A 26,072-nucleotide genomic window follows, 5' to 3' on the forward strand; every position below is an offset into this window, starting at 1 on the left:
TGGTATAAGAAATGCTATTAAAGGAACATATTTTGAATTAAAACACCCAATTTGTTACTCAAGTTGAGTAACAAATGTGTAAAGATTTTTTTTGAATATGGCATTGACTGTTGATATTACGCTGAATGGGAGGCTGTTCGTAATGTTGTAGCTGCTACAGTGAAAGAATGATGTTCCTTTGGTTTTAGCCTGGATCAAATACATATACATAGGTTTTACCTCCAGATTTTGGGCTTTAAAGATCAGAGGTGAGGGAGACAAACGGTAGAAAGGTTGAAGAGTGATGAAAAGCGCCTGAATCATGTGGGTAAAGTTGTGGAGCTGTCATATAACATATTGATTCGTGAGTTTTAGAGGGGCTGGTTTACAGATTTGTTTTTTAGCTTTGGAGAGAGCCATGCTATTTGTTTTCCCTTGTCTGCTGTCTTTGTACTAAGCCAAGCTCACCATATTTCGATATATTATGATACAGACATGAGAGTGGTCTGAACGTCTAACTGTATTCTGTAAATATGCTAATTGATTGGATAATGCCATTCAGTCTTTAAAAGCAGGAAGCCTCTGGTACGTGGATATTGTTAAGACTTTATACATAACACACGGTTTGGTATCCTCAATATAACAGTGGTGACCATGAGGCAGTGTAGTGAATAGAACTGAACCCTGTGGGACCCCACACAAAATAAGGAAAGGAAGAAACAGAATTACCAGCAGCCACTTTAAACACCTTGTTGAATAAGAAAACCAATTTAACGTAGTTCCATTTACACCCACCTAGCGCTCTCTTGTCTGACGAGTAAAATGGCATCATCGGGGGCATCGATGGCTGCACTTAAAGCCAGTGATATTAAAATGATGTGACGATCACAGTCTGCACTCGTAAGGACGTAATTTGTGACAAGCGGCACTGCACTGTTGGTGAAAGCCAGATGGAAATTTGATGGAGAGATGGAAAAAAAAATGATAAGAGTATCTGTATGGAAGTTTTTTTTGTAATTGCTATATTTATCAGTGCAGTTCAGTCAGTTGTCCTGTCTAATGTTAAAGGCTCAGTTTAGCCAAAACACAAAGGAACACACATTTATCCCTCACTTACCTCATTTTTGGGTAAAAAAAAAAAAAGAAACTAAAATGTGCATGGTTACACCACGGAGGTGTTGAACGGTAAGATCTCTGTAACTTTATTATGATGTAACATTCATGTATTTTATGGCCACCAGTTTAAATTATTTCAACTTCTTTTTTGAGAAATCATGTTTTATCTGTTATTTTGGCATAGCTAGCTGCTCTAAATACTATAATACCCATGAGCCCCATCTACCATTGTTCTGGAGCAGAAGAGGTGTGAATTAGAGCAGCAGTGAATTCAAAACCCTGAGTTGTTTCAGATGGGAACTAAACACAGTGTCATTGTTGCTGAATTCATCCAAAATTAACTCAGAATACAAAAGTGAAATCATTTAAGATGCAAATTATATTATCAATTTTTTATAACGGCACAATCTTTAGCTTCAGATGGCTGTTAGCTGTACAGCAAAAAGATGCTCTGTGATTGAATCTTGCCAAATTCCCCCAAAGTTTTTAAGTACTTATCTCCAAAATTCAGGTGTTTTCAAATACAGTTTTTTATTATGTTTTGTAGTGTGAGAGTTTTATGCTGATGTAAGCTTTGGCAGGGACGCAATTGTGAGTCAGGTAACATTGTCTGTGAAAGAAATGAATGGTACTTTTACTTCTGGAACCAGGCTCTCCTTCCACTCACAGGGATAACTGAGAAAATATATGGAATTTTTGTAATTGTGGTGAACTGACCCTTTAATAGTTAAATAGTTTTAACTTGGTAGGAAGTTGCAGAAGAAAGCTGAGCTGATATGATAAGAGTGATTTATAAAACCTAAGTAGATGAGGGTAATATAATGCTGCATAAAAGATGAAGATGACGATAAATAATACAAAGATGTGGGATAAAATTATTTTCTTTGATGACATGCCAAGTTAAATATGAGTTTGTCACACTCACAGCATCAAACCCACATGCCTTAAATTGCCAGCTGTAAAACATATGTTTCCTCTCAGTAACAAGTTCACAAGTCACGTGGAGTTATGTGAGGGTGGTTTGTGAAGCTAAGTGACCATGTTTACCAGTCCAGAGTGGCCCCGGTCTGTTTGTCACGTTGTTAATTACAATCCATAACCAACACGTCCCAACTGAATGACCTGCTGATTTATGGGGAGAGAAATATTCACCCTTTATTTTCCTCTGAACTTTACTTTTCAACCGCAAAGCGAAGCAGCTGATTGACTTTATGGGGCCGACATGTAGAGACTATTTGATGAAAATAAAACACACTCGTGGGAATTGGACTTGGGATTTGAATGGGATCCTAGCCTGGCCCTGGGTTAAGCATTTACATACCGCAGCATTATTATAAAGCCAAATAGCAATTGACACATTTCTGGGTCAGGCTTCGTTGCCATTGCATAATAACATTGGTTTCATTGGATGGTTGCCAATATCTTAACAACATATTTCATCATGATTCCAAGCTTGTTATAAGAGATGAAAAAAAAAAAAAACCCTCCCCCATGGTTAGGCGGCTGCTCCTGAGGCACTGCACCTCACAAATAAAATCTCTGACCACATGACCAAGAACATCATTTATCTTCTCTTAAAAGCTGCAAGCAAGTAAAATACTGATCCCCAAACAGCATCGGTGCTCAGTTTGGGGGAAAACTGTATCCACCAATGTCTCCGTTACGTCTCTTATCTTCTCTGTGCCCTTGGCAACCCTTTGGCTGTTGTGGTAAACATGAGCTCACAGTCTGCAGTTTGACAATGTCGCTGGACAGATTTGTGAGAAGCAACCTTTAATTTTCTTGCTTTTCAAACATTTTGAAGCCATTATTCAGTATTCTTCAGTACGTCATTACTAATAAACCGCCATTTATTTCTTGGCACTGTATCCCTTGGAATCTTGTTCGTTAGAAAGTTAGAAATGAACCCAAAGACCCCACACTAAGTTTAGGTTTTTTTTAGTTGCAGCACTATATTTTTCTTCCCACAGACTTTGGCTGCAGTTTGTTTGTGTTAATGCTCTGCCTTGAGGATAGCCATTGTGCTTGATTGTGTTACTGGCCTGTACGTGCTCTGCAAGCTCAATACTGTGAGACGTTTTCAGTCACCTTCATTAAATGTACTGTGTTCCTTTCATCTCTCAGATCAGTGATAGATACTGTTCATTTCCTTTCAGGTTGATGAAATCTACCATGATGAATCTTTGGGCACCAACATCAACATTGTCCTTGTCCGCATGATCATGGTCGGGTACCGCCAGGTGAGCTATGTCACACATTGTTATTTTCTATATGTGAAAATACAATTGCAAATATTCTTCAAGCTAAAGACATTTGGTGCAGGACTGGGTTTGAAACCAGACATAATTCCATATGTTGCCTGCCACTGTCGATTCAGTGATCTCAACAATGATCGAAACCTATACAATATTACACTGCTGTTACTGCCGCCCACCACTGAATAGAAAAATAATAGAACATCACACACTACATCAACCAATGAAAAAGATGTCAGTATACTGAATCAGGGCCTGAAGAAGGATACAATAACCCTCCACCCCTTCAAAATAAAAGGTTTAATGTTGACAGGAACAACTAACTAACCATTTATGACAATTAAAATGACTCAAATAAAGAATAATACTACAACCAACAATACATAATTGAAATAAATACTACTGTTTTGATACAGTGTAATTCATATGAACAGTACAAAAATCATATTTTTAACACAAGGTATGGTGTGATGTGATGATGAAACGTGTTAATTAGTGACCCTTGAAGGTGCTGATAGGGGGATTTTGTTAACAAGCTAGCTGTTACCCCCCTGGTTTCAGTCTCTGCGCTAAAATAAGCTAACCAGCTGCTGGCTGTAGCTTCATTGGTATCAACAGTGGTGTCAATCTTCTCATCTAATCTCATCTTGTTGGCCAAAATGTCCAACTATTCCTCTAAGACTGTTTCACATAGTGTGCTTACATGCAAGTAACTGGGTTACAGTTGGCTTTCTACAGTAATTTGAATTTTTTAATGTCATGTATATGAGAAACCAAGCGTCAGATAAAAGGGTAGGAGATTAGAGAAACCTGAGCTACTTTTTTTCTGTAGAAAGACAATTTCTTGTCCATGTATATATGTATGTGGATTTCTAATCTGCCTTTTATATATGAGCATGTGAATGACAAAGATTTAAGACGGAGGGGAAGTGTCACTGTGGAAGGAGGGCAGCAGAATTAAAAGAAAAGATCATTACATATTGCGATACATGGACCTAATTATTCAGAATGGCCTGCTGTCTTGTGTGCATGCTAATGCACTGAATGATTTGATGACCACTACAAAACCCAGGAGCTAACTTACCAAAAAAATGATTTGTTATATATCTGAATTATGTTGGGTGTATCTGTGGTTAAACTAAGACATAAAAATAAAAAGAGAGAGCTCACATTTTTAATGTATTCATGGGGCCCTCTGGTTGGTAACGCGCCTTTGCAGCGTGTGCTTTGATTACGCCTTGAGCTAGAATCTGTTCTGCACTCGCCGTTTGATTGACAGGTGCAATTTTGGAAGCACCACTGTAAGAAAATCAACAACACCGAAGATGATGCTAAAAAAAAAAAAAAATCCCAACATATTTAATCTCAGTGCCAAAGACCTGTCAGGTGAACTTTAGGTGAGAAGCTGAGAGGTGCATAATACATAATACTGAAAACACCGCTCAGTGCTGCATACATACTGTACGTTAGCTCAGTCAGCAGGGACTGATACTCTGCTTATGAAATAGACAAATGAAATGTAATACAGAGCACAAACATACTGAAAAAGTCCCATCCGGCTTTTATTACCATTTTATTACCTCAATGCTTGTCATTTCTAATTGTTTGCTGGTGATCATAGTAAAAAACATGCACAGTATTTGCATTTTATTGTACCGTATGTATAGACGAATTTGCTTTTCCCTTCCAACATTGCTGCAAAAGTTACTAACCATTCTACACACGGCGACAGACACCACATTATTTGCTGTACTCATGTGTCCATCTTTCCTCAAGTGACTTTTAATCCACATAACTGACTGATGCTGCCCGGAGACTTTGCATTTGGCCCGTCCTGTCTGGTTGCCAAAGCAGAGAGCTTCTGTTTACACAGCACCAATTAGATGAGCTCAAACATGTTGAGTGTGTCACCAGCCCTGCTTGCAGCACACACTGGGAGAAGACAGCTTTCTTTTTCTCCTGGCCTCATCTGCGTATGAACAGTGTTGTTGTTGTCAGTCACCACTCTCATTTCATCCTCGACTGAGTTTTGTTGTCCAGTTGGATCTGACAGAACAGAAGAATAATTCCATTTCCACTTTTTATTTGTTCTGCTGTTTCTAGCAGAACAGTTTCCACTTGGAAATCATCTGTCTGCAATCGTTATTCAGCTGTGACACCCCATGCCAGTTTGAGAAAGAACACACACACGTGGCAGGTTTTTATGTTCAAAATGCAAATCGGGTACTTTTGGGAACACGTCGAGCAGAAGAGAAACAAGGTCTGCTCACTGTGTCATTTTTGAAATTGAGGTTATACACACACACATATCTGAATGAAGTGCCATTCAAATTGAAATGAGGACTTCATTTCACTTGTAATGGTGGTGCCAATCAGCCGGCCTCTCATCACAAAACCACTGGGCAGTTCAAAGAAAGAGGAATTTTAAACCCTTTTGATGTACAAACCATTAATTTATCTATAATTACTGGAAATAATCCAGTGATACCCAAGCAACATAGATGTGATGATGACTAATCAAGCAGCACAATGACAATAATTACTGGCTAATATAAAAATAGTTTTTTATTCTAAGATTTTATTGAGCTAACACATGTTTTTGAAAAGGCACAGGAGCTATGTTCAATACAAATGAGAGCTTTCACACTTTCTACATTACAAATTTCTTATTTTAATTAAATTTCTAAGCTTTCAGTAAAACTATTAAGTTATAAATAATCTATTCTCAGTCTGTTGTCTTCGTCACAGTCATGAGCATAAAGAGGAATAAGGGGGGAAAGGTTTTGATGAATTCAGTATGGTTTTCAGCTGTACTGCTCCAGTATGTCAGACAGTTGGTATGACTTCAATGTAAGAGTGAATGTGAGAGTCCATGCACACCTATAGTGATGGTGTAATGGTGAGAGGTCGCGCTCTTTCACCTTACCAAGAGCGTTGCCTCACCTATTCACAGTTGGAGTGATAAAACATTCTCCCCGCTCCTTGTTTTTCTGCAGTCCATAAGCCTGATCGAGCGTGGCAACCCATCCCGCAGCCTGGAGCAGGTGTGTCGATGGGCCAACACGCAGCAGCGCCGTGACCCAGAACATGCGGAGTACCACGACCACGCCATCTTCCTCACAAGGCAAGATTTTGGTCCCGCAGGTATGCAAGGTACTGTATTTTTCTCGATCGAGGCCTGTGCAGACTGAGTGCTGATATCTGCTTCCCATTCACAAAGGGGTTGGCTTCAAGTCTTGCCCAGGTAAGGTCAATGGAAACTTAAAAGTGGAGGCTGCACCTGCAGGTCACGAACCCAATTCTGCCAACGGTGATCTCACAGGAACATAATTACAGAGTAGCCCTCCACAACCTTGCTGACTTGACATTGATGCCACCCTGGATATGAAAAATTGAGATTGATATTGCTTGAAGAAGGTTTTTGGCATGTAGAGAAAAAACAGAAATGTTTGTTAGATTGTCATTTACATGAACTAACTGTTGTTTTTTAGTTCAGTATGAACTTTTTCTTCACTCATGAACAATCAGTAGATATTTCTCAATCCTAATAATACATGTATGCAATCAGTAGGAGAGGTTTTGTACCATACATGTTGTTCTGTCAGTTTAGCATTTGTCTCATGCTGTATTTCTTCTTTTCAGCCCTTCAAAACAAAATTTGAAGTGAGCAGCCAAACCGCCAGAGAAACTGGGTCCAGAATGAACAAACATCCTCTGTGCTCAAGCTCAGTCTCATAGCATTGACCTGTGTATATTTTTAACTTTTAAAGCACATGTGTCATGTTTAGAGGACGGACCCGAGGCTACCTGGTTTGCTTGTCACACCTTTGGATGTTGCCATAGCTGCACTCATGTTGTGTTCATAACAAGCCCAGTTTCTATGGCACCTTGCACTGTGCTGGGCTGGACTCTATGCTGTGTCTCAGGGTCAAGAGCAGACATCGCACTCTCTTGTCAAAGTTTAGCTGTGAGATGGTAGATTCTATATCCAAATACAGATATTGTGCTGTGGGATATATAGAATAAAATCTGTGTAGTTTATGGTGCAGTTGGAAAACATTCTGAATCTCTTGAGGTGATAACGAGGTTGCCATGTTTACAAATGCACTGTAATCAAATCATATGATTGATTTTAAGTGTTTTTGATCCTTGTCACTGATTTATGTCCTGTGCAGTATGTTCAGTGTTAAACAGAGACCACCTCTCTCCTCACTCATGACATCAGCAATAGAGAAATACATTTTTGAACCCAGCTGCTGCTGCTGAACCTTTTTCGCTTCAATGTGTAAAGCTCCCAGTGGCCTCTTCATGAGAATGTAATCTGCATTCTCCTGAAGTCCTTTTATCTGCCTCTAAGATAAAGGGTCCTGCTCTACAACTGCTTCCATGTTTCACTGTTTCCCTCGCAGCACTAAATACGCCCATCAGCCGCAGAACCATCAACCATGTGGATCAAAAAGACCTTCATAAAGTCATATCACACTCTGCTACGACTGAAATAACATGCTGCAGACATTTCTCTTTTCAGCGCCACCAAAATAACCTGATACATACATGCTTTTCAAGTGTCTTTATCACCGGCTGTCTGTCTGCTGCATTTTCTGCTTTTTACCTGCATGCCAAAAAAAGGTCTTCTGATCAGGTCAGGAAGCATGAAAATTCTCTCAAAGCCCGCCAAAAGAAGGCCGGAACGAGCGTGCTTCTGAACCAAACCGAACGCGCTAAGCTGAATCACTGCACACCTCTTGATCGAGTTATGTTCAATGTTTGTGCTTTGCTTTAAAAGTGGTGTTGTCCTGGGGAAACTGTGTGAAATGTTGTTACGCTGGGCGGATGTCTGCTGGTTAATGATGACAGGCTTCCGAGCTTTCTGTTTACTTTGGGACTTTCTTTATCTATAGAGAGGAGATGTGCAAGACACGAGCTGTCACAAAGGAGCTCCAGGCTTCTTCACACCCCCCTCCATTTATTAAAACTCTATTGTCTGCTTTTCATTAGCGTTAAGCAAAGTACTTTTAAGGTGTTTTAATACAGACAAAAAGGCTATTTGAACTTGCAAGTCCTTGGCACAGCCTGGAGATGTCCTTTATAATCACTGAATGGCGTCTGGCTCTGAATGCAGACTTACTTCAAACATCACTGACACTTCATTACCCTTAATTCAACATGTTTATGTGTTACATCATGCATTGATACTTTCACTTAGTGAAAGCATTGCCCTCTCCTTGAGGGTTTGTTTTTAAGATTTTGAGTATTAAGGTCCTAAAAGCAACCTAGTGAATCAGATCAAAAACAATTCATACATAGAGATATGTCAGTTTATAATTGACAGAGACTAAGTAGAAGTATTATCTGAATTCCAGATTCAGTGTAACAGGCTGTCATGCGCCAAGAAAAGACTGAGACCTTCACAATGACTGCAATGACGTCATATATAGCTCTCTAAGTTCAATAATTTCACATCGAGAGATAATTTTCCACCCCGATCATCAGCACTGCATGAGAATGTCACGACCTTCATCCTGATACTTCATTATTGGGGCTGTGTGGTCTTTTCTGTTGCCCAGGTTATGCTCCAGTGACGGGGATGTGCCACCCATTGAGAAGCTGCACTCTGAACCATGAGGATGGCTTCTCCTCCGCCTTTGTGGTTGCTCATGAAACCGGCCATGTGTGAGTAATGGCATGATGATGAAAGGACCAGTGGAGTCTCTTAGGATCTTACCTGCATCCAATTAAGCTGATAGTTTTGCATGGTAACTGTAGTCTGTAATCAAAGCCAGAGTCCTTTAGCGTGGCTCTGTTGTCTCAACAAAACAAAGCATCAGGTTGCCTCAGCATGGGCATGCAGGTACTCAGCCAGACAACATGAGCTTATTCAGCTTTGTTGTTGTAAAAACAGCGCACTAAGTGCATGTATAAATATCACATATGAAAATGTGTATGCAGGCATGTACATAAAAAGGCATGAACTAGCATATATTTGTCATGTATATGCATATACACTCAGTGTCCACTTTATAAGGTACACCTGTACAGTTAAATGCAATCCAATATAGCTGCTCTACCATTATATACATCTACTTTTACAATGCCTATAATGTTTAGTTTTTGTTGACAGTGTCATAGTGTTATTAATTATAGGTCTTAGCACTGAGGTCATTGCTAGTGGCTGAAGTGTACTGGACTGCATAATATTGAGAGCTATTTCTAATATCTTGTTCCTCTCATGAACAAAAAATTAGAGACACTCTTCAATATAATGTAGTCCACCTTTAACTATGAATACAGCAAGTGCTTATTGGGGTTGGGGAATCAAACCTCTATACATTTTGAATATCCACTGGAATAAGTCAGTAGCATCAAGTATCAAAACTGTCAATTTCTGAAAGGTGGCTTTGAATGCTTGGTCATATTCTTATGGTAGTTTCATATTTACTGTACATAAATGAAAATGGTATTGGTTTACTCATCTCAATTCACGGCTAGAAAGCGAATAAATATACAGTACCTGTCATAAGTTTGGACACAATTTCCCATTCAAACTTTTGGTACTGTATTTCCCAATATTAAACCTATTCCTGTAAGTCTTAGAGAAAGTAGTTTGTAACCAACTTTTTCAGGTCTTGGTCAACAATGATCTTTTTGATATAGTATATAGTATATAAAGTTCCAGTCTGTTTTTTTTTTTGACCGAGGCACAGCACTGAACTGCTCTACTCAGGGTGTCTCCTCATCTGCTCCATTGACTTATGGTGTTCCTCAGGGTTCAATCCGTGGTCCTATTATTTTGTCCCTCTATATTCTTTCCCTTCGCTCCTTAATTAGTCGTTTTTATAGTTTTTATGTGGACAATACACAGCTGTACTTCTCATTCACCTATCAGCTATCAAAAGTGGATGTCAATCAACTTCCTCCTGACAAAACAGAAGTCCTCATTATAGGCCCTGAGAGTAGCTCTGATAAATACAGCAGTATGTTGGTCCATTAGCAGCAAATATTAAGCATTAAGCAAAAAAGTCATTTTTGACCAACACATTAAGTTTATGTTGCACGTGAAATAAGTGCAAAGTATCTATCTAGTAATCTGTACTATCCTTTCAAGATCTGGAAAGAAATCATTTATGTTTTTGTTTCCTAACGTCTTGGCCTCTCTACATTGACTGCCCATTGACTTCAGAATTGATTTCAAAATTCTCTTCATCACACGGGCTGGCCACACCTTACATAGCTGAATTGTTGCGTTCCCTGGCCACAATGAGATCACTGAGTTCTCTCAGGTCTTCTAACCCAGGGCCCTTTGGCTTTCCCGAAAACTAGGCTAAAAGGCAAGTAACAACAGTTGTAGCTTCCACCCTCCAGAACTGTCTTCGCAAAGTCAGTGGATATCTTTAAGAAACTGTTAAAAACTCACTTGTGGTGTTCTATATTTTTCTGTTTGAAACAACTATTAAAATTATTTTCTCTAAGTAAAGCCCATGAGGAAATGTATTTAGTTCCACCTTTGTCCAGCTCTGTGGTTGATTATTTAAGTGTAGTGTAATAACGGGCTGCGTTCTCTCTGTCCATGAGCTTGTGGAGCTGCAGTCTGACTCATTACCAGCTTCTTCCTGCAGTTGTAAACCAGAGTTATCATGTGTAACTACTGCTTTTCACTTCAACTTCACTTATTCTCCTCTAATGGGGCTTACAAAGTAACTTCTGTGAACTCTGCCTCTCGCTGTGGCACAAATATCGAAAATGGACAGACAGACCTGATTGACCATCACATCACACAAAAGAAGTGAAGAACAGGTCACTCACCTCTTCATCCTGCTACCAGTGAAAAAAGTGAGCAGTTACCATGCTATTTCTGTTGATGCTCAGAGACCTGGTCAACAAGCATGACTAACTCAGTGATTGAATTCAATTCAACTGGATGACATCAACACTCTAATGGTGTTTGTTCACCAAGTACATCTGAGTGCTTTTTAAATTGTTTTCAACCCTCAGACTGACTGGCTGAGACACACAGTTGAAATGCACACCATAAATCTCTGTCAAAACAGCCTTGAAAGAAAACACCTGGAACTTCTGTACCATCTGATAGAAATGATGGCTGACAAAAGTCCAGGAGGTCAAGAATTTTTTTATCAAGGTTAAAGGGAAGCCACAATTGGAACAAGTCTGAATAAAAGTTGGATTGTAAAAATATAATAATCCGCATTTTAGTGGATGATCAGCTTTTTTCTTTGCATCTTTCTCTCCTTAGAAGCGTATCCTTGCAACAAACTGTGGTGAACAGTAAGAAACAGAACAACTTGTTGATTGGAACTGGGAACAAAAATCAGGGTTAAAATCAGTGTAAAAGTGATCTACTCTGATCTACTCTGTCACCACAGCCTAATTTATCAGAATATGAAAACAGAGTGAAAATAAAGAACAAGAGATAATGGACATTGTGTTACTTGCAGAAACTATGAATCGAAGCATTGCTAAAATCAAGACAATACTTTATTAGAAATACTAGACATGAAATATCTGATTGATATGATGAGGAGTCACATTGCTAAATGAATCTTATTCTTCAGTAAGGGGGAAGATGTGCACACCCAGTACTTTTGCTGAATGTCTGAATTTGTCTGAATGCACTTTATTGAAATTCTCTTTGAAAGGAAAATGTCTTATCTCTTTCGCTTATTCATCCAAAAACCTAAATCAGCAAACTGGCTCAGACCCTTTGTCCAGGCGGTCATTTAAGAAAAATGCAGGATGTTTGAATGCTGTGTTGTACAATCAGATGAACACACTCTTACCTTTCTACCTCCTCCATCAAATTATTGCAGGTGTCTTGTGTGATGTGTCTTGCAAATATGTAACCTCAACCTAACCTAAAAGCTAGTAGTGGAATTATTCTCAGTAAGGGAATGACGTTCTGAAGGGCATTGCACCTTTGGAAACCCCTGTGGAAAAATTATACTTTTTATTTTTTATTTGATTTCAGAAACAGCCAGATCTGAGCAGCTGTCCTTCCATATTAACCAATTTAATTTCAAATGTCTCCCTGTCATATGAGGCATGAATTTCACTTCACAGATCAATTCATCACACAAACTCTAAGCATTTTCTAAGATATGTTTGGTCTTCTTTTGGTATGTAAGGTCTGTTCTCGGTTACAGTTGTGGCTGGTGGAAAATTGTAGAGTCCTGAGTTGAAACCAGACCTGACCAGCTGTCTGTCTCCTCATGTCTACGTGGGTTTCCTCTGTGTGCTCTGGCTTCCTCAGTCCAAACACATGCAGTAGGTTAGGTGAAATGAACACTATTAATTCCCAGTAGGTGTGAATACTCCGCGTCCTTCCACAGGCGATAGACTGGCAACCTCTCTGTGCTGTTCTCTCCCTCTTGCCCTGGGCATGCTGGGATAAGCTTCAGCTTTTCTTGGCCCTGAGGAGGATGAGAGAGAGCAGAGGTTTGATGGGTGGATACACACAAGAAAGGGAATCCCACACTTTTTCATTGAAGTACAAAAGTTAAAAAGGCCTTTATTACACCTGTAATCACTGATAACATGATAACATGCAATACACTGATTTCCAGTTAGTTTATTGACTATAATCAGTCATTTTTCTTTATATATTAAGTTATATTAACAATGGATCTACCTCAAGGTGAAAGTATTTACTTAAAGGTAGCGAATCATCACTTGACTCATCAGCTCTGTGTTTCAGCATTTTTTTGCTCATTATTTTTATTTCACCGCCTGCAACTTTTGATGTGGCCGCAGCATCCGGCAGCTGTTTACAGCGAAAAAGCTTTTAAAGAAGCGCCAAATGGCAGGCAAAGTAGGTGACTTGCTTTTGAACATACACAGTTGCCAAATTATTAGGTACTTATGTACGAACTTTGAGAACTTGTGTGTTGTCAGATCCCTTTGGGATGACAGATGACACATCATAACACATCCTAGCCCCCTGTAGACAGCATTTCAGTTCACTGTCACTACAAAGAAGCGACAGATGCCAGCGGCGCCACAGAGAGCCGAAGTCCTGCCCCCGCTCTTGTTCCTCTAGCTTCTGTAGCTCAGTGGGCTTTCTCGTTGAGGTGGTCTTTGATTAGTCTCTGTGAACACATGAAGCATGTTCCTGGGGTTTTCTGTCCATATATGCTAAAATACATGAGCACTTATTCTAAGGCCAAGTAACATCTAAACTTGAATCATTTCACCAAAGAAAAAAGTTATGTTGGCATTCAATAACTACAGCCTCCATGATCCTGCGAGCTCAACCTGAATGTGTATGGGAATTATTATGGAAATTTCACTGTGTTAGAGTTGTTTCACCAACAGATCTATAAGTGATAGAAGCCTTTTGCCTAATTACATCCTAGCACCCTGTAGACAACAGTTTAATTTATTTCCACACAAAGAAATGACAGATGCTAGTAACACTAAGGAGAGCTAAAATCCTGCCTGTCTGGCCTGTTCTATCAGCCTCAGTCGGCGGCTAACTTAGCGTAGCTCAAAGACAGGACACAGGGGGAACAGTGTCCAAGAGATCCACCCAACAGCGCCTCTAAAGTTCAATACTTAACTCACTGTATCTCAACAAAACAACATTTGGCTGTTTTACACAATATTATGAGCCCAGCTATTTCTTGGCCCAAAACCAGTTGCCAGGCAACCTGTGGAGACTCCAGGAGGTTATTGGTTCCAGCCATGTTTTTGTCTTTAGTAAAATGTTTTTGTCTCAGTGCATCCATCATTAATGATGTCTTCACAAAAAAAAAATACAATAGAATATAAAAGAATAAGCATTCAATACCAACTTTAAGTAGGTGACAGTTTTTGATGGACACACTTCGATCAGTGCTCAAAAGGCCTTGAGAGCCTTTTTGTTTTTTTGGTAGTTGTTTGCTGTGACTTTGCTGGTCGTTATTTGCTTATACTGCATGCACCTCCTGTTCAGTAAACCTGTTTTTTTTTTTTGTTTTTTGTTTTTAACCAAAAGGCTAGGTATGGAGCATGATGGCCAGGGAAACCGCTGTGCTGATGAGACAAGTATGGGGAGCATCATGGCGCCACTTGTCCAAGCAGCTTTCCACCGCTATCACTGGTCACGTTGCAGCAAGCAGGAGCTCAATCGATACATCCAGTACATTCTGCTTCTACGATTCCCTAATTTCTCATCTTCTCTTGACCCCTTACGGGTGTAATGCTGCACATCTTATGTGTAAAGCAGCTCAATATGTTATTGATTTTTTTTTTTAGAACTTCTTCTTATTTTGTCCAAATATCCCACATTATGGCACATTCTATTATTCTCATCTTTTCCTCAGCTCCTATGACTGCCTGCTGGATGATCCCTTTGAACACAAGTGGCCCAAGCTTCCCGAGCTCCCTGGAATAAATTATTCAATGGATGAGCAGTGCCGCTTTGACTTTGGTGTTGGCTATAAAATGTGCACTGCTGTAAGTCTCTTTCTCCTCTTTAATCGCCAAAATATTGATTTGAGTCCCTTGCAAGTCAGCAGGAATCCTGAAGCCCCTGTGCATAAATTAACATTCAATACATGACACGGCATTACAAGAGATAAAAAGTAATATGAATATCTTTACATGTGAGATTTTGTCAAGGCTCAAGGGAGACATGCTACTATAGGAAGTCAAGAATCCAAAGGGAACTAAAAAAAAAGCATACACCTCTTTTCGGGTTTAGCTCAGCGTGAGGGTGGATTCTCCTCCAGCAGCATGACAAAGCTGAATAAATGAGTTTGTTTCCAACAAGAATAACTCAAGATCAAATTTGCTGTTTCCTTGTTTAGTTTCGAACCTATGATCCTTGCAAGCAGCTGTGGTGCAGTCACCCTGACAACCAGTACTTTTGTAAAACTAAAAAAGGACCTCCAGTGGATGGAACTGAATGTGCACCAGGAAAGGTGGGAAACGTCTCTGAATCTGATTTGAATTATAAGTTTTATTGTAGAATGATTGCAAAGTGGAGCTTTCTGAAGATAGAAAGTAGAGAGAAAATGATTTCTGATAAGGCTTTTCTTTTCTCCTGTCTTTGTTGTGTTTTTTTTTTTTTTTTTTTTTTTACAGTGGTGTTTCAAGGGACATTGCATCTGGAGATCCAGTCAGCAGCCTCAGGGCCACGATGGAAGTTGGGGCTCCTGGTCAAAGTTTGGCTCTTGCTCCAGAACTTGCGGAGGTGGCATTCGCTCCCGCAGCAGACAGTGCAACAACCCTCCGTGAGTACTGATTCTGGGTGGCATTAGGAGCGCACACTGAAACAAAATCCACTACCTATTCAGTAGCCAAATAGTTTTTATGATCTGTGAGCTCATCCAACAGATGACGATATACTGTAAAAGCGTGACTGCAGAGCTGGATAGCACAACCAGTTTCTGATCCAGCATGGGCTCACTTGAAAGTGTTCAAGAGTGTGAGCTCTGCCATTTGGTTTCTTTTTTTATACTTTAATACTTTAATGACATGACATTTTCACTTAACATTTTCCATTTTTTTTTAGTTCTTCCCCCGAGTACGTAATGAAACATTTATCTTAATTCAAGACCTTTCCAGAGTTGTGGTATTTGGAAAGTAAATGGGAACAAAATTATAACGCCACACAGGAAGTTGTGTGTTATTTACAATTAGTAATAATTTAATATAAGAATAGTTCATTTGTATAGCAAATCATTTGTGAAGAGAAATGACAGAATGCAACCAAAAAGGAAGTTGTTACCATTCAGCATGGGTTTCTTAATTCCGCTGAAGCACAATGGTCTCTCACAGTGCAATACACAAAGGGAGTGGATTAGTTGCTCATGGCTAGAAGAAAATAACACCCTCAAAAAGCTTAGAAAACAAAACAGAAGTATTAAATTTGCAGAAAAATATTTAGTGTTCTTTTTATGCAGGCATATTGGCAGGGCAATTCGGATTTCTTGTATACTTTCTACGAGAGTAGTATTATTATATAAGACATACCGTATATATTAGAATGTAGTATGTGTCCAGCCTTTATCACAGACGTATTATTGACATGTGGCTGTAGGAAAACACAGGTGCACATAATAAAATCACTGTTGGCTGAGTTCCATGTAGCTGTTTCCGTTTCAGACTCCTTGCATTGCTGGCTCGCTTCCACAACTGGCCTGTGTTACTGTGACACTTGAATACAACAGAGCCATTGTTTGGTGCTGCGTAGTAACACCTGTGACAAGTCAAAATCTCTGCTTTGTACACTTAATTAACTTTCACCTTCAAAATCAGCATCCCAAACCAGACCTTCAAAATATAAGGGAGGAGGAGAGACACAGTTGGGTTATTAAAGCTTACATTGCCACTGAAATGGCAGCGTTTTTATGATTTTTGTAAAAACTTGAATATAATATCAATTACTTTATTAATTAATTAAATTAAATTAAATTACTTTATTTCAGCTCTATTTCACTGTAACAACACAGATTGTCTTTATCCAGTTTATCTCCTTTATAAATTTGGGCTTTTGGAGTCTGGGTACATTTGCTCTATCTCATAAAGTTTCCATACTCTTTCATTGCCTGTGTTGGAAGGACAGCCTGTGAAACTTTGAGAATACCATGATGGAAAACATTTTTAAGGCATCATTTTGTGTTTGTCCTTGATCAGACCTGCCTACGGTGGTCGAGATTGCCCCGGCTCAGCTTTTGACTACCAGATGTGTAACACCGAGGAGTGTGCTGGCCCTTACGAGGACTTCCGTGCTCAGCAATGTATCCAGAGGAGCAACAAATACCACAAAAACATAAAGCACACCTGGCTGCCATATGAGCACCCAGATGGTAAGTCTATGAAGTGTAAAGCAAAGTTGGCTCCCTCTTTCAGAGGTGAGTGTAAAAGTTTCTCGCAAAGTGAACAGATGATATTTGCAGGAACAACTGCTTGCACGCACATTCAGACTGAGGTGGGTGTTTTCTGTCCACTGTGTCCCGTCACGTGTGCTGATGTTTTTTATCAGATTCGGAAGATATTTGGATGAACCCAGGTGTGTGTTTTTTGTGTTTTCAGAGGGTCGTAAGTGTGAACTGAGCTGTAAGTCAAAGGAAACAGGAGAGGTGGTGTTCATGAACCAGGTGATGCATGATGGGACCCGCTGCAGCTATGAAGACCCCTTCAGCGTGTGCGCTCGGGGAGAGTGTCTGGTAAGTTTTTACTAAAACTGTGTGCACCCACAACACAAATCTTGGCATCTTTAAGACATACAAAACACTATGTTTAATCCAGAACCTATGAATATGCAGATATTTTTCATTTAAAAAATTGAACATGTCTTAAACTCAGATTTAAGGTTCAGCACAGAGAAACTTTCGTCCTTCAGCAGATGAATGTTAAAGCAGCTTTTTACTGTCAAACTCACATCATTCTGTAACAATGCAACAAGTAAAGTAACATTAAACAAAACACACTGGTTGACTGGAGGAGGACTTTAAATGTCACATTTTATTCTAAGTGACAAAATAATAATTAATTTTGATAATTTAATTATCACCTCAGTGTACAGGTGGACATTTTGTAAATGGCATTTACATGGTAAAAACACATCAAAATATAATTTCAGCTTTTGATAACACAAATCTCATTGTTAACATTTAAATACTGCATTTAAACTACAAAATAAATCTGATTTGCAAGTGCAATATTTTTATGTTTCATTAAACACACAGTGGTGCCTGTCTATGCCAGTGTTATGCCAGAGACAACATCTTTTAGTTTATTTAGTTTACCATCATTTAGTTTATGAGATTTAGAGAATATTATATATTATATAATGTATTTATAAACTAATAATAAATAGCACTTCACAAGAAGCTTAGAGAGGAAATGCTATTTTACCATAGTGCCTTAACCTTAACTAGAGTGCACTTTGATGATGAAAATAGTGGCCTAGAAAGAGTTACACAGATATTTGATTACTAAACTGTAAATAACTGTGAAGGAAACACTACACACACAGAGACATTATTTTGTCTCAATATTCACCTTGGGCATAAAGTTGTGACTTTCACTGCTGTAGCGCAGTCACTCAGTGTTTTGGCGGCACTGTTATGTCTGCCTGTGTTTCCAATATGCATCATCCTACACGAGGCTCCGAACCAGATGTATGCTGCGATTTCCCATGGCATCATTGTCCCAGCAGAGTAATCTCAGTCTGTATAAAAGCCAGAGGCAGTGTTGCCCTGATTTGATTGACTGTCCCCCCCCCCCCCCCTCACAGCATGTTGGCTGCGACAAGGAGGTCGGCTCCTACAAACAAGAGGACAAATGTGGAGTGTGTGAGGGGGACAACTCGCATTGTCGCACCGTGAAGCTGACACTCACCAAGACGCCCAAAAAGAACGGTAATTATGTACTATGTGGAGAGAAATCAGCTGCTCTGCTTCAAAGGAGTCATTATATTACATGGCTGTCATCATTTAAGCTCAAAGCCACTCATCCAGAGGCCTTAAATACATCTCCTAAGGCTTCTAAGATTGACCACTGTCTATATTCCACACTGTCATCAAACAAAGGACTAAACTTTCTGTCTCAGTGTCTTGATTCAGAAATAATTGGCTGCTATTACACCCCAGAGTAAGTACCCGCTGTTTCAGCCTCCCAACTGTATCATGCTCTGTCTCTTTGCCTTGTTAGGAATGCTGAAAATGTTCGACATCCCAATAGGAGCCCGCCACATTGTTATAGAAGAGAACGAGACCTCTCCTCATATAATTGGTGAGTGTGTCTTACATCCTTCTCCAGACGTGGAAACACATGAAACTGTTGGTACTAAGAAAAAGAATTGGTTTGCAAGATTTTCACAATTTTTTCACAATTTTGTTTTCAAAATGTTACACATTTCTTGTCTGTGAATGTGTGTGCGCCAACACACTACCCAACAGTGGACTTTCTAATTGTCACACTCACTAACAGTGGACTGCCAACAGGGGACTCACAGTTTTTCACCACATAACACCCCACCTCTCTCTCTCTCTCTCTCTCTCTCTCTCTCTCTCTCTCTCTCTCTCTCTCTCTCTCTCTCTCTCCCTCTCTCTCAAAAGCTCCAAAAGAAAGAGTAAAACAGTGCTTAACTAAATAGCTTGGCATGTTAGAGGACTGCTTGGAGGTTCTGAGTTTCGGTTTGATGAGGCTCAGTGAAGTCCAAAGTGAAGACTCAAAGGCTCTAATAAATGCAGCAATCATGAGTCTGGCCCATTGGCCCAGGCTGCTAAAGGATTGTTTCGAAGTTTTTAGGTTGTGGGATCAGTTCTCAGTTAAATTAGTGGATTTTTGTTGTCTGACTTCCAAAGAACCGGCTCAAGGAGTTGGAGGACTACTGAGAAGTTTTGAGGTCAAGGGCTTGATCATTGTGATGCTCACTATGATCAAACCATTGAAGTCAATGTCAATAACAAATACTGGTCAAGTGTCTTTTTACAATTGGCTCAGAGTGTTTGGAATTTTTGTGGATGTGGGTTTGAGCCTCCAACAAGTCCAACACCCCAAAGATTCAAATGCTCTACGAAATACAGCTCAGAAATGCCTGACCAAATGTCTCAGGGTGTCTGACGATTGCTTTAAAGTTTCTGAGATTGTGGGTTCAAGTGTCTCAGACCAAATAACTCAGTGTGTTAGAGGGCTGCTTCAAAGTTGTGAGGATGCCGACCCCTCTCCACCACCCAACAGAAAGATAGAAGCAGTGGATTGAAATGTGGAGCTGTGACAAAGTTTTTCAAAAAGTTAAAAGATTTTTGCAACTATAATAAAACACTAGTACTGAAGTAGCCACTACTATATTAGCTTACTACATTAATAACCTCTAGGTACCCTCTTTGTTAGGTTGACATGTAGGGTTGCAAGTCACCTCTTGACAGTTTTTAAAAGAAAAGTACAAAAGCAGTTTTGCGGTTATGTTGTGAAAGAAGACCTGAAATAAAAGTGTTGTATTTCTGTTTTGTTTTCTTGAAATTACTAGAAATAGTGGTCCATACTTGGTGGGTGTAGTGTGATAGTCCACTGTTGGTAAGGTAGGAATGTGTGTGTGTATGTGTGTGTGTGTGTGTGTGTGTGTGTGTGTGTGTGTGTGTGTGTGTGTGTGTGTGTGAGAGAGAGAGAGAGAGAGAGACCGCATCACATGATTGTATTTGCTGGGTTATTTACCTTGTCAGACTGGCTGCATAATTTCATTGATTGTTTCAGACCAGAGCACAGGGTCACCAAGTTCAACTTCTTTATTCAATAAAGAAGAACATTAAAGGGTCAGTTCACCCAAAACACACTCAAAAATACTAACAGCTTTGGCTTCATTTGTAATTGAAAAAAATTCAGCAGCAGCATAGAAGAAACACTCATACAAACAGATTTGTTCTTAAGTGGCATGTACAAGTTTATGAAGTTAAGACAGTTTGGGGAATCAGACTTTGAACACATACAAGCAAGCGTCACAGAAAAAATAATTAAGATTAAATTAAGAAAATGTTCATGCATTAGGCACATTGTGCTGGTTACTTTGGAAATACATAGACTCCACTGTAAACAGTTTTCATTGGTACTACTTTATAATGAAGTTGTGAAGCTGAATTCGCAACATGCTGTTAAATGCAGAAATAAAGAATGGGCTATAACTCCCTATTTACTATATAGTGTACTATATTTACTGTCTATAATTTTATTTGACCTATCTGAGTGTCGGCTTCAAAAATTGCATGTAGCGTCCATGGCATGTGTAATACTTTCAGTTAACAATCCCACAATGCAATGCATCGCATGTAATAGAAGTGAAATTAGGGGGAGTATTAAACGAGTTGACAATGAGGTGAATTCAGAACCAGCCAATGTGCTATTTAGGTGCAGCAGTGACTTGTTCTGCCCTCTTCTGGCACCTTATAGATTTTTTATACAATCTTTATACATTAAACTTTATACAATCCAAACTACTTATGGTAAAAGTAATAATATAAAAATATATTATAATAATGAAAAGCTGGTATGCATGCAGCCCAAGATAAAAAATAATACATTTGTGGATGCAATTGTGAAGTGCACATTGTTTCAACAACAGTATATGACATGAATAATAAATGAAACCGACACTATAATCTGAAACCAACTGAAGATAAATCTCGTCAAAGACTTATATTCCAAAGTAGATATCTCACATCGTCTTTGAGGTCTGCACAGACAACCACAGGGTGAATACATTAAAAGAATACTGCACTAAAACTCTATCTCATGTCTATCAAATAATCACCCTATGTCGGCTTAAGAACATAGAAACGTGTCAACCCTCTCCTGAAATTTCCTTGCTGTTGATCATGTTCAGTATGTTTTGCTAAATACACAATTTTACACTACCCTCATACAGTATAGAAGTTTGCACTTTTTAGGCAAAGTGATGATTTTTTGGAACAAAGTGAACATAAAAATCAGTGGTGAAGAATAGAAGTATGCTGCAGAGGAGTCCACTGTCTGAAATCCACTGTGACTGCTGTGACTGCTCTGGCTACATCTGCTTTCTTCTGCAAGCAACTCTTCAGAGCCAGCTTTCAAGCATAAAGGGCATATTTGATGCCCCAAAAAAATACTTTCAGTAGAGTATTCCTATAACAGATTAAACAGAATGCCAGCCCAGGACACAAGGTTATACATAATTAACATACAGCACATATAGCTAGAAGGGATCTCCCCTGTGGTGTTACGACTTTTCACACAGTTTTCACACAGCGATGTTGTCAGAAACGTCCTTCACTTTTACACTTCACACGCTGTTCAATACAGGCTTTTATGACACCCCTCCTACTGTAAAGGAGAAATCAATTAGCATGTTGTGCAGTGTCATATAATCCATGAGCGTCATCATCAATGTGACAACTTTTTTTTTTTAACTAGGAACACTACAAAGATAGTCATCACTTATTTCTCCTGGTAGAGTATTACAGATGTCAGTGCAGTTATCACAGATGATGAGTCACATCACAGGTGCTATTGTAGTGATGTGAAAAGAAAGAAAGTGGGTCCTGTTAATTGCTTTCAATTTGAGCTGCATGTAGATGATTAGATGGAACAATGTGTGTGAGAAAGGCTTCTTACGTACACTAAGTGCAATTTTGCACAGTGAAGCAGAATGTCTCCAGGTATGTGAAAGGATGACAGACTCATATCTTTCTGCTTACAATAGCTCTCTGTGCAACTGAAGAGGGCGAGTCAAGATCACCGTGGCGTTCAGCCAAACCCTTCCTCTCTTCTCTTTTTCTCCACTCTTTTCCTTTCTGGCTTTTATTAGCTCATGGGACGAAGAGATGACACACAACTTGGGAGGAATTACTGTTGGCTAACCACAACGCCAAACATCTCAAAATACATACTGACACGATCCCCTTCTTAAAGGAAAATCTTTGGCGAGGGATGGGTTGATCCTGAATTTCTGTTCAATTTTTGAGATTTTTAATGAATGAAACTAAAAACTACATGGTGTGCACACATTCTTTCCCACCACACATGCATAAAATGCTTTCTCTCTTCATCACTGACAGCTGTGAAGAATCAAGTTACTGGAAACTTCATACTGAATGCAAAAAGTGAAGACGCTGAATCAAAGACCTTCATTGAAAATGGTTTACAGTGGGAGTACTCCATGGATGGCGAGAAGGAGACCCTGAAAACAACCGGTCCTCTGCATGAAGGCATTGTAGTTCTGGTGAGTGAGATTGGATCATCCATTGTCACTTATTGTTTTCCCAAAATTCATTGTGTCATCATCTGTGTAATAAACTTTTTTCTCTCTTCGTTGCAGGTCATTCCCCAGGAGGAGGACACAAAAGTCAGCTTGACATATAAGTATATCATACATGAGGACCTATTACCGCTTATTACCAACAACAATGTGCTTCTGGCTGAACTGGACACCTATGAGTGGGCACTGAAGAGCTGGTCTCAGTGCTCCAAACCTTGTGGGGGAGGTCAGTGAGTGTATGTGTAAAAAAAAAAAAAAAAATGTGAAAAGCAATTACAGCTACAATGTGCATTTAGATGACAGCAAAGATGAATCTAGTCAGGTGATTGTGTCAGGTGAAGTTTTTTGAATGCAATCGATGAATCTATTAGTAGATTCACAGGATATAAATTGGCAACAACACTGACAATCATTTAAATCATTTTGCCAAGTGTCAAATGACAAAGATTTGCTATTTCCAGTTTTTTCAATTTTTCAATTTAATTTTTTTTCTTTAAATTTTTTTTCTCTGGTTAAAATTTTTATAAATCCAATAAATTTAGATATTTGACTGTTGGACAGACAAAACAAACAGTTTCCTCTAAATTGAAATTGGCTTTTGTCTTTTGTTTTTTTTTACTATATTTTGACATGTTACACATCAATAAATGCATTGATGAATGGAATAAATGATAAAGAACGGAAGGCAACAGTACATGTTGAGAAACGTTTGAGTTTCAGTTTTCTCTATTTATGATCTCACTGGAATATTCATTATATCCATCCTCTCTCCCTCAGGCATACAGTACACAAAATATGGATGCAGGAGAAAGAGTGACAGCCGTTTGGTGCATCGTAACTTTTGTGAAACCAGCAAAAAGCCTAAACCCATCCGCAAACGCTGCAATGTGCAAGAGTGCAGCCAGCCCACGTAAGTGACCTCGAGTTATAGATGGTACATCCATGGCTTTATATTTCATTAGGTAACGCAGCATGAAAAGTGGTAATAGTAGCTTTGCCTCCATATTTCCATCTTGTCATACTTCATGCCAATTTTAGAGGCAATATAGGTACTAACTTTGAATAATGGAGGGGAAAAAAAGCTCAATTGTTGCAACATGGAAACCTTTTAAAAGAGCCTGCTGTGCTGACAGGTGGGTGGTGGAAGAGTGGAGCCCCTGTAGCAAGACCTGCGGGAAGCTCGGCTACCAGACCAGGCTGGTGCAGTGCATGCAGGCGCTCCACAATGGCACCAACAGACTTGTCCACAGCAAACACTGCACTGAGAACCGTCCCGAGACTAGGAGAGCGTGTAACCACACCACATGCCCCGCCCAGTGGAGGACAGGGGCGTGGTCACAGGTGAGTGAGTTCTTAGGGTCAAACTTGACTTAGTTTAGCTAACTTAGATTTACAAAATTAAAACAGATAGGAGCATACAAACTAGTACGTAGGTAGAGATCAGTTCCTAAATATTTACACCTAGTACCTGCCAGGTATAACTGTTGTGTAGCTAACTGAACTAGCCAACTGGCAGCTAATGTTAGCTTGCTCATACATGTTTTGTTTGGACTGAAGAATAGAAGACGTGCTGTATGTCACCAGGCTCTTGATTTAAATTGTGTAAACTGGAAAAACTTATGAGATTTCACAGAAAGAAATCACCACATAGCATTGTTCAGGTTAGCTTAGCATTAATCAGATATTTCCCTCTCCCTCTTAACTGCCTGACTCCATGTTTTTAATGTGAATAAAGCTAAGTCATGTCTACATTTACAAAAGCCTGGCAGTTAAGTTTAATATATCTTGCCCCTGAAAACTGTTGGCTTTTATGTCATTTAAGTTTTCTAACATGTAATGCTGTTTTACCTTGGTACATGAAGAACCAATTATTTATGTTTTTATTGAAAAAGAAAAAAAAAGAGAAAGAAATTAAGCATTTTTATTTTGAATTTTTAAAAACAAATAAAAATAAACAAAATAGAATGTATAATATAAAACCTTTATGGAAAAGTTTTTGCAACATGCAGTTTTTTCCATTTCTCATGTTTAACTTGTACTCCTGCAAAGATGATTTTGTTTATTGGAAACTACAGAGGTCATTGTCTTCTTGCAGCAGGAAAAAACAAAACCACTTGTACACAGAGAGCCAGAATGAATATAGATTTAAACTGATCCTTTTCTCATAAAAAAAAAAAAAAAAAAAATCCAGGTCCTTTTAAGTCAAAAGGACGACCCAAAAAGAAAACGAGCATATGCCAAATACAGTATATGCCAAGTCTTGAAAGTATAGAAGGATGTAAAGACTTTCTGTTGAAGGGGGTATGAATATTCTGGCATAAAACAAAAGGACCGTCTTCGTTGCTCTTGGGGTAAACATGTCATGGGCCTCTACATGATCAAACAGCTTGGATGCATGTGTCAAGATTAAACTGGCACATGTGGTAGACCCTGACTGTGGCTGTCACGAGTTTGGAAGCTTAAATAAATATATACTGAACTGCTACTACACTGCAGTAAGAGTTTAATACATTTCCTATATCTTTAACGTGTGTGTGTGTGTGTGTGTGTGTGTGTGTGTGGTGGTTGTGTGTTAGTGCTCAGTGACCTGTGGCGAAGGAATCCAACAAAGGCAGGTGGTTTGCAAGGCCAGCGACAACACCATCGGAGAATGCGAGGGCGAGAAGCCGGAAACAATCCTTATTTGTGAACTAAGTCCTTGTCCAGGTGAGATACATGTACAGGTCATTAGGAAACAGTTGATCAATTCACCAGCGGACCAGTTTTCTTACATGCACCTCTAAAGAAACTGGGTCTGTGTGATCGAGTCATTTCCGTTCTGTGATGGATGCAGGAAGACTGACTGTAAAGAACTGGCACAAACATTTATATGTTTCTATGGACGACTGTGTGGGTGGTTCATGTGCATCCTGCACATTTAGTCACAATCCCCTGAGAACAGATTTCAAGCAGGGCCAAATGAGGATACTTCACTTAGTATATAATGTTCT

At 39.3% G+C, this 26,072-nt stretch overlaps 1 protein-coding gene across 1 annotated transcript in view; it reads left to right on the plus strand.

The window, feature by feature from the left end:
• Positions 1-26,072, plus strand: part of adamts14 (ADAM metallopeptidase with thrombospondin type 1 motif 14) — a 50,929-nt gene that overhangs the window by 21,438 nt on the left and 3,419 nt on the right. The window contains exons 5-20 of the mRNA XM_022742540.1: positions 3,252-3,335; positions 6,347-6,503; positions 8,918-9,023; positions 14,338-14,481; positions 14,666-14,798; positions 15,152-15,265; positions 15,429-15,577; positions 16,983-17,155; positions 17,382-17,515; positions 18,589-18,712; positions 19,005-19,085; positions 22,883-23,046; positions 23,143-23,308; positions 23,860-23,992; positions 24,216-24,423; positions 25,659-25,788. Coding sequence (XP_022598261.1) covers positions 3,252-3,335; positions 6,347-6,503; positions 8,918-9,023; positions 14,338-14,481; positions 14,666-14,798; positions 15,152-15,265; positions 15,429-15,577; positions 16,983-17,155; positions 17,382-17,515; positions 18,589-18,712; positions 19,005-19,085; positions 22,883-23,046; positions 23,143-23,308; positions 23,860-23,992; positions 24,216-24,423; positions 25,659-25,788 — 2,200 coding nt within the window. The remainder of the gene's footprint in view (positions 1-3,251; positions 3,336-6,346; positions 6,504-8,917; positions 9,024-14,337; positions 14,482-14,665; positions 14,799-15,151; positions 15,266-15,428; positions 15,578-16,982; positions 17,156-17,381; positions 17,516-18,588; positions 18,713-19,004; positions 19,086-22,882; positions 23,047-23,142; positions 23,309-23,859; positions 23,993-24,215; positions 24,424-25,658; positions 25,789-26,072) is intronic.

Source organism: Seriola dumerili, unplaced genomic scaffold (genome assembly GCF_002260705.1).
Source record: "Seriola dumerili isolate Sdu_G_001 unplaced genomic scaffold, Sdu_1.0 BDQW01000068.1, whole genome shotgun sequence".
NCBI lineage: Eukaryota > Metazoa > Chordata > Actinopteri > Carangiformes > Carangidae > Seriola > Seriola dumerili.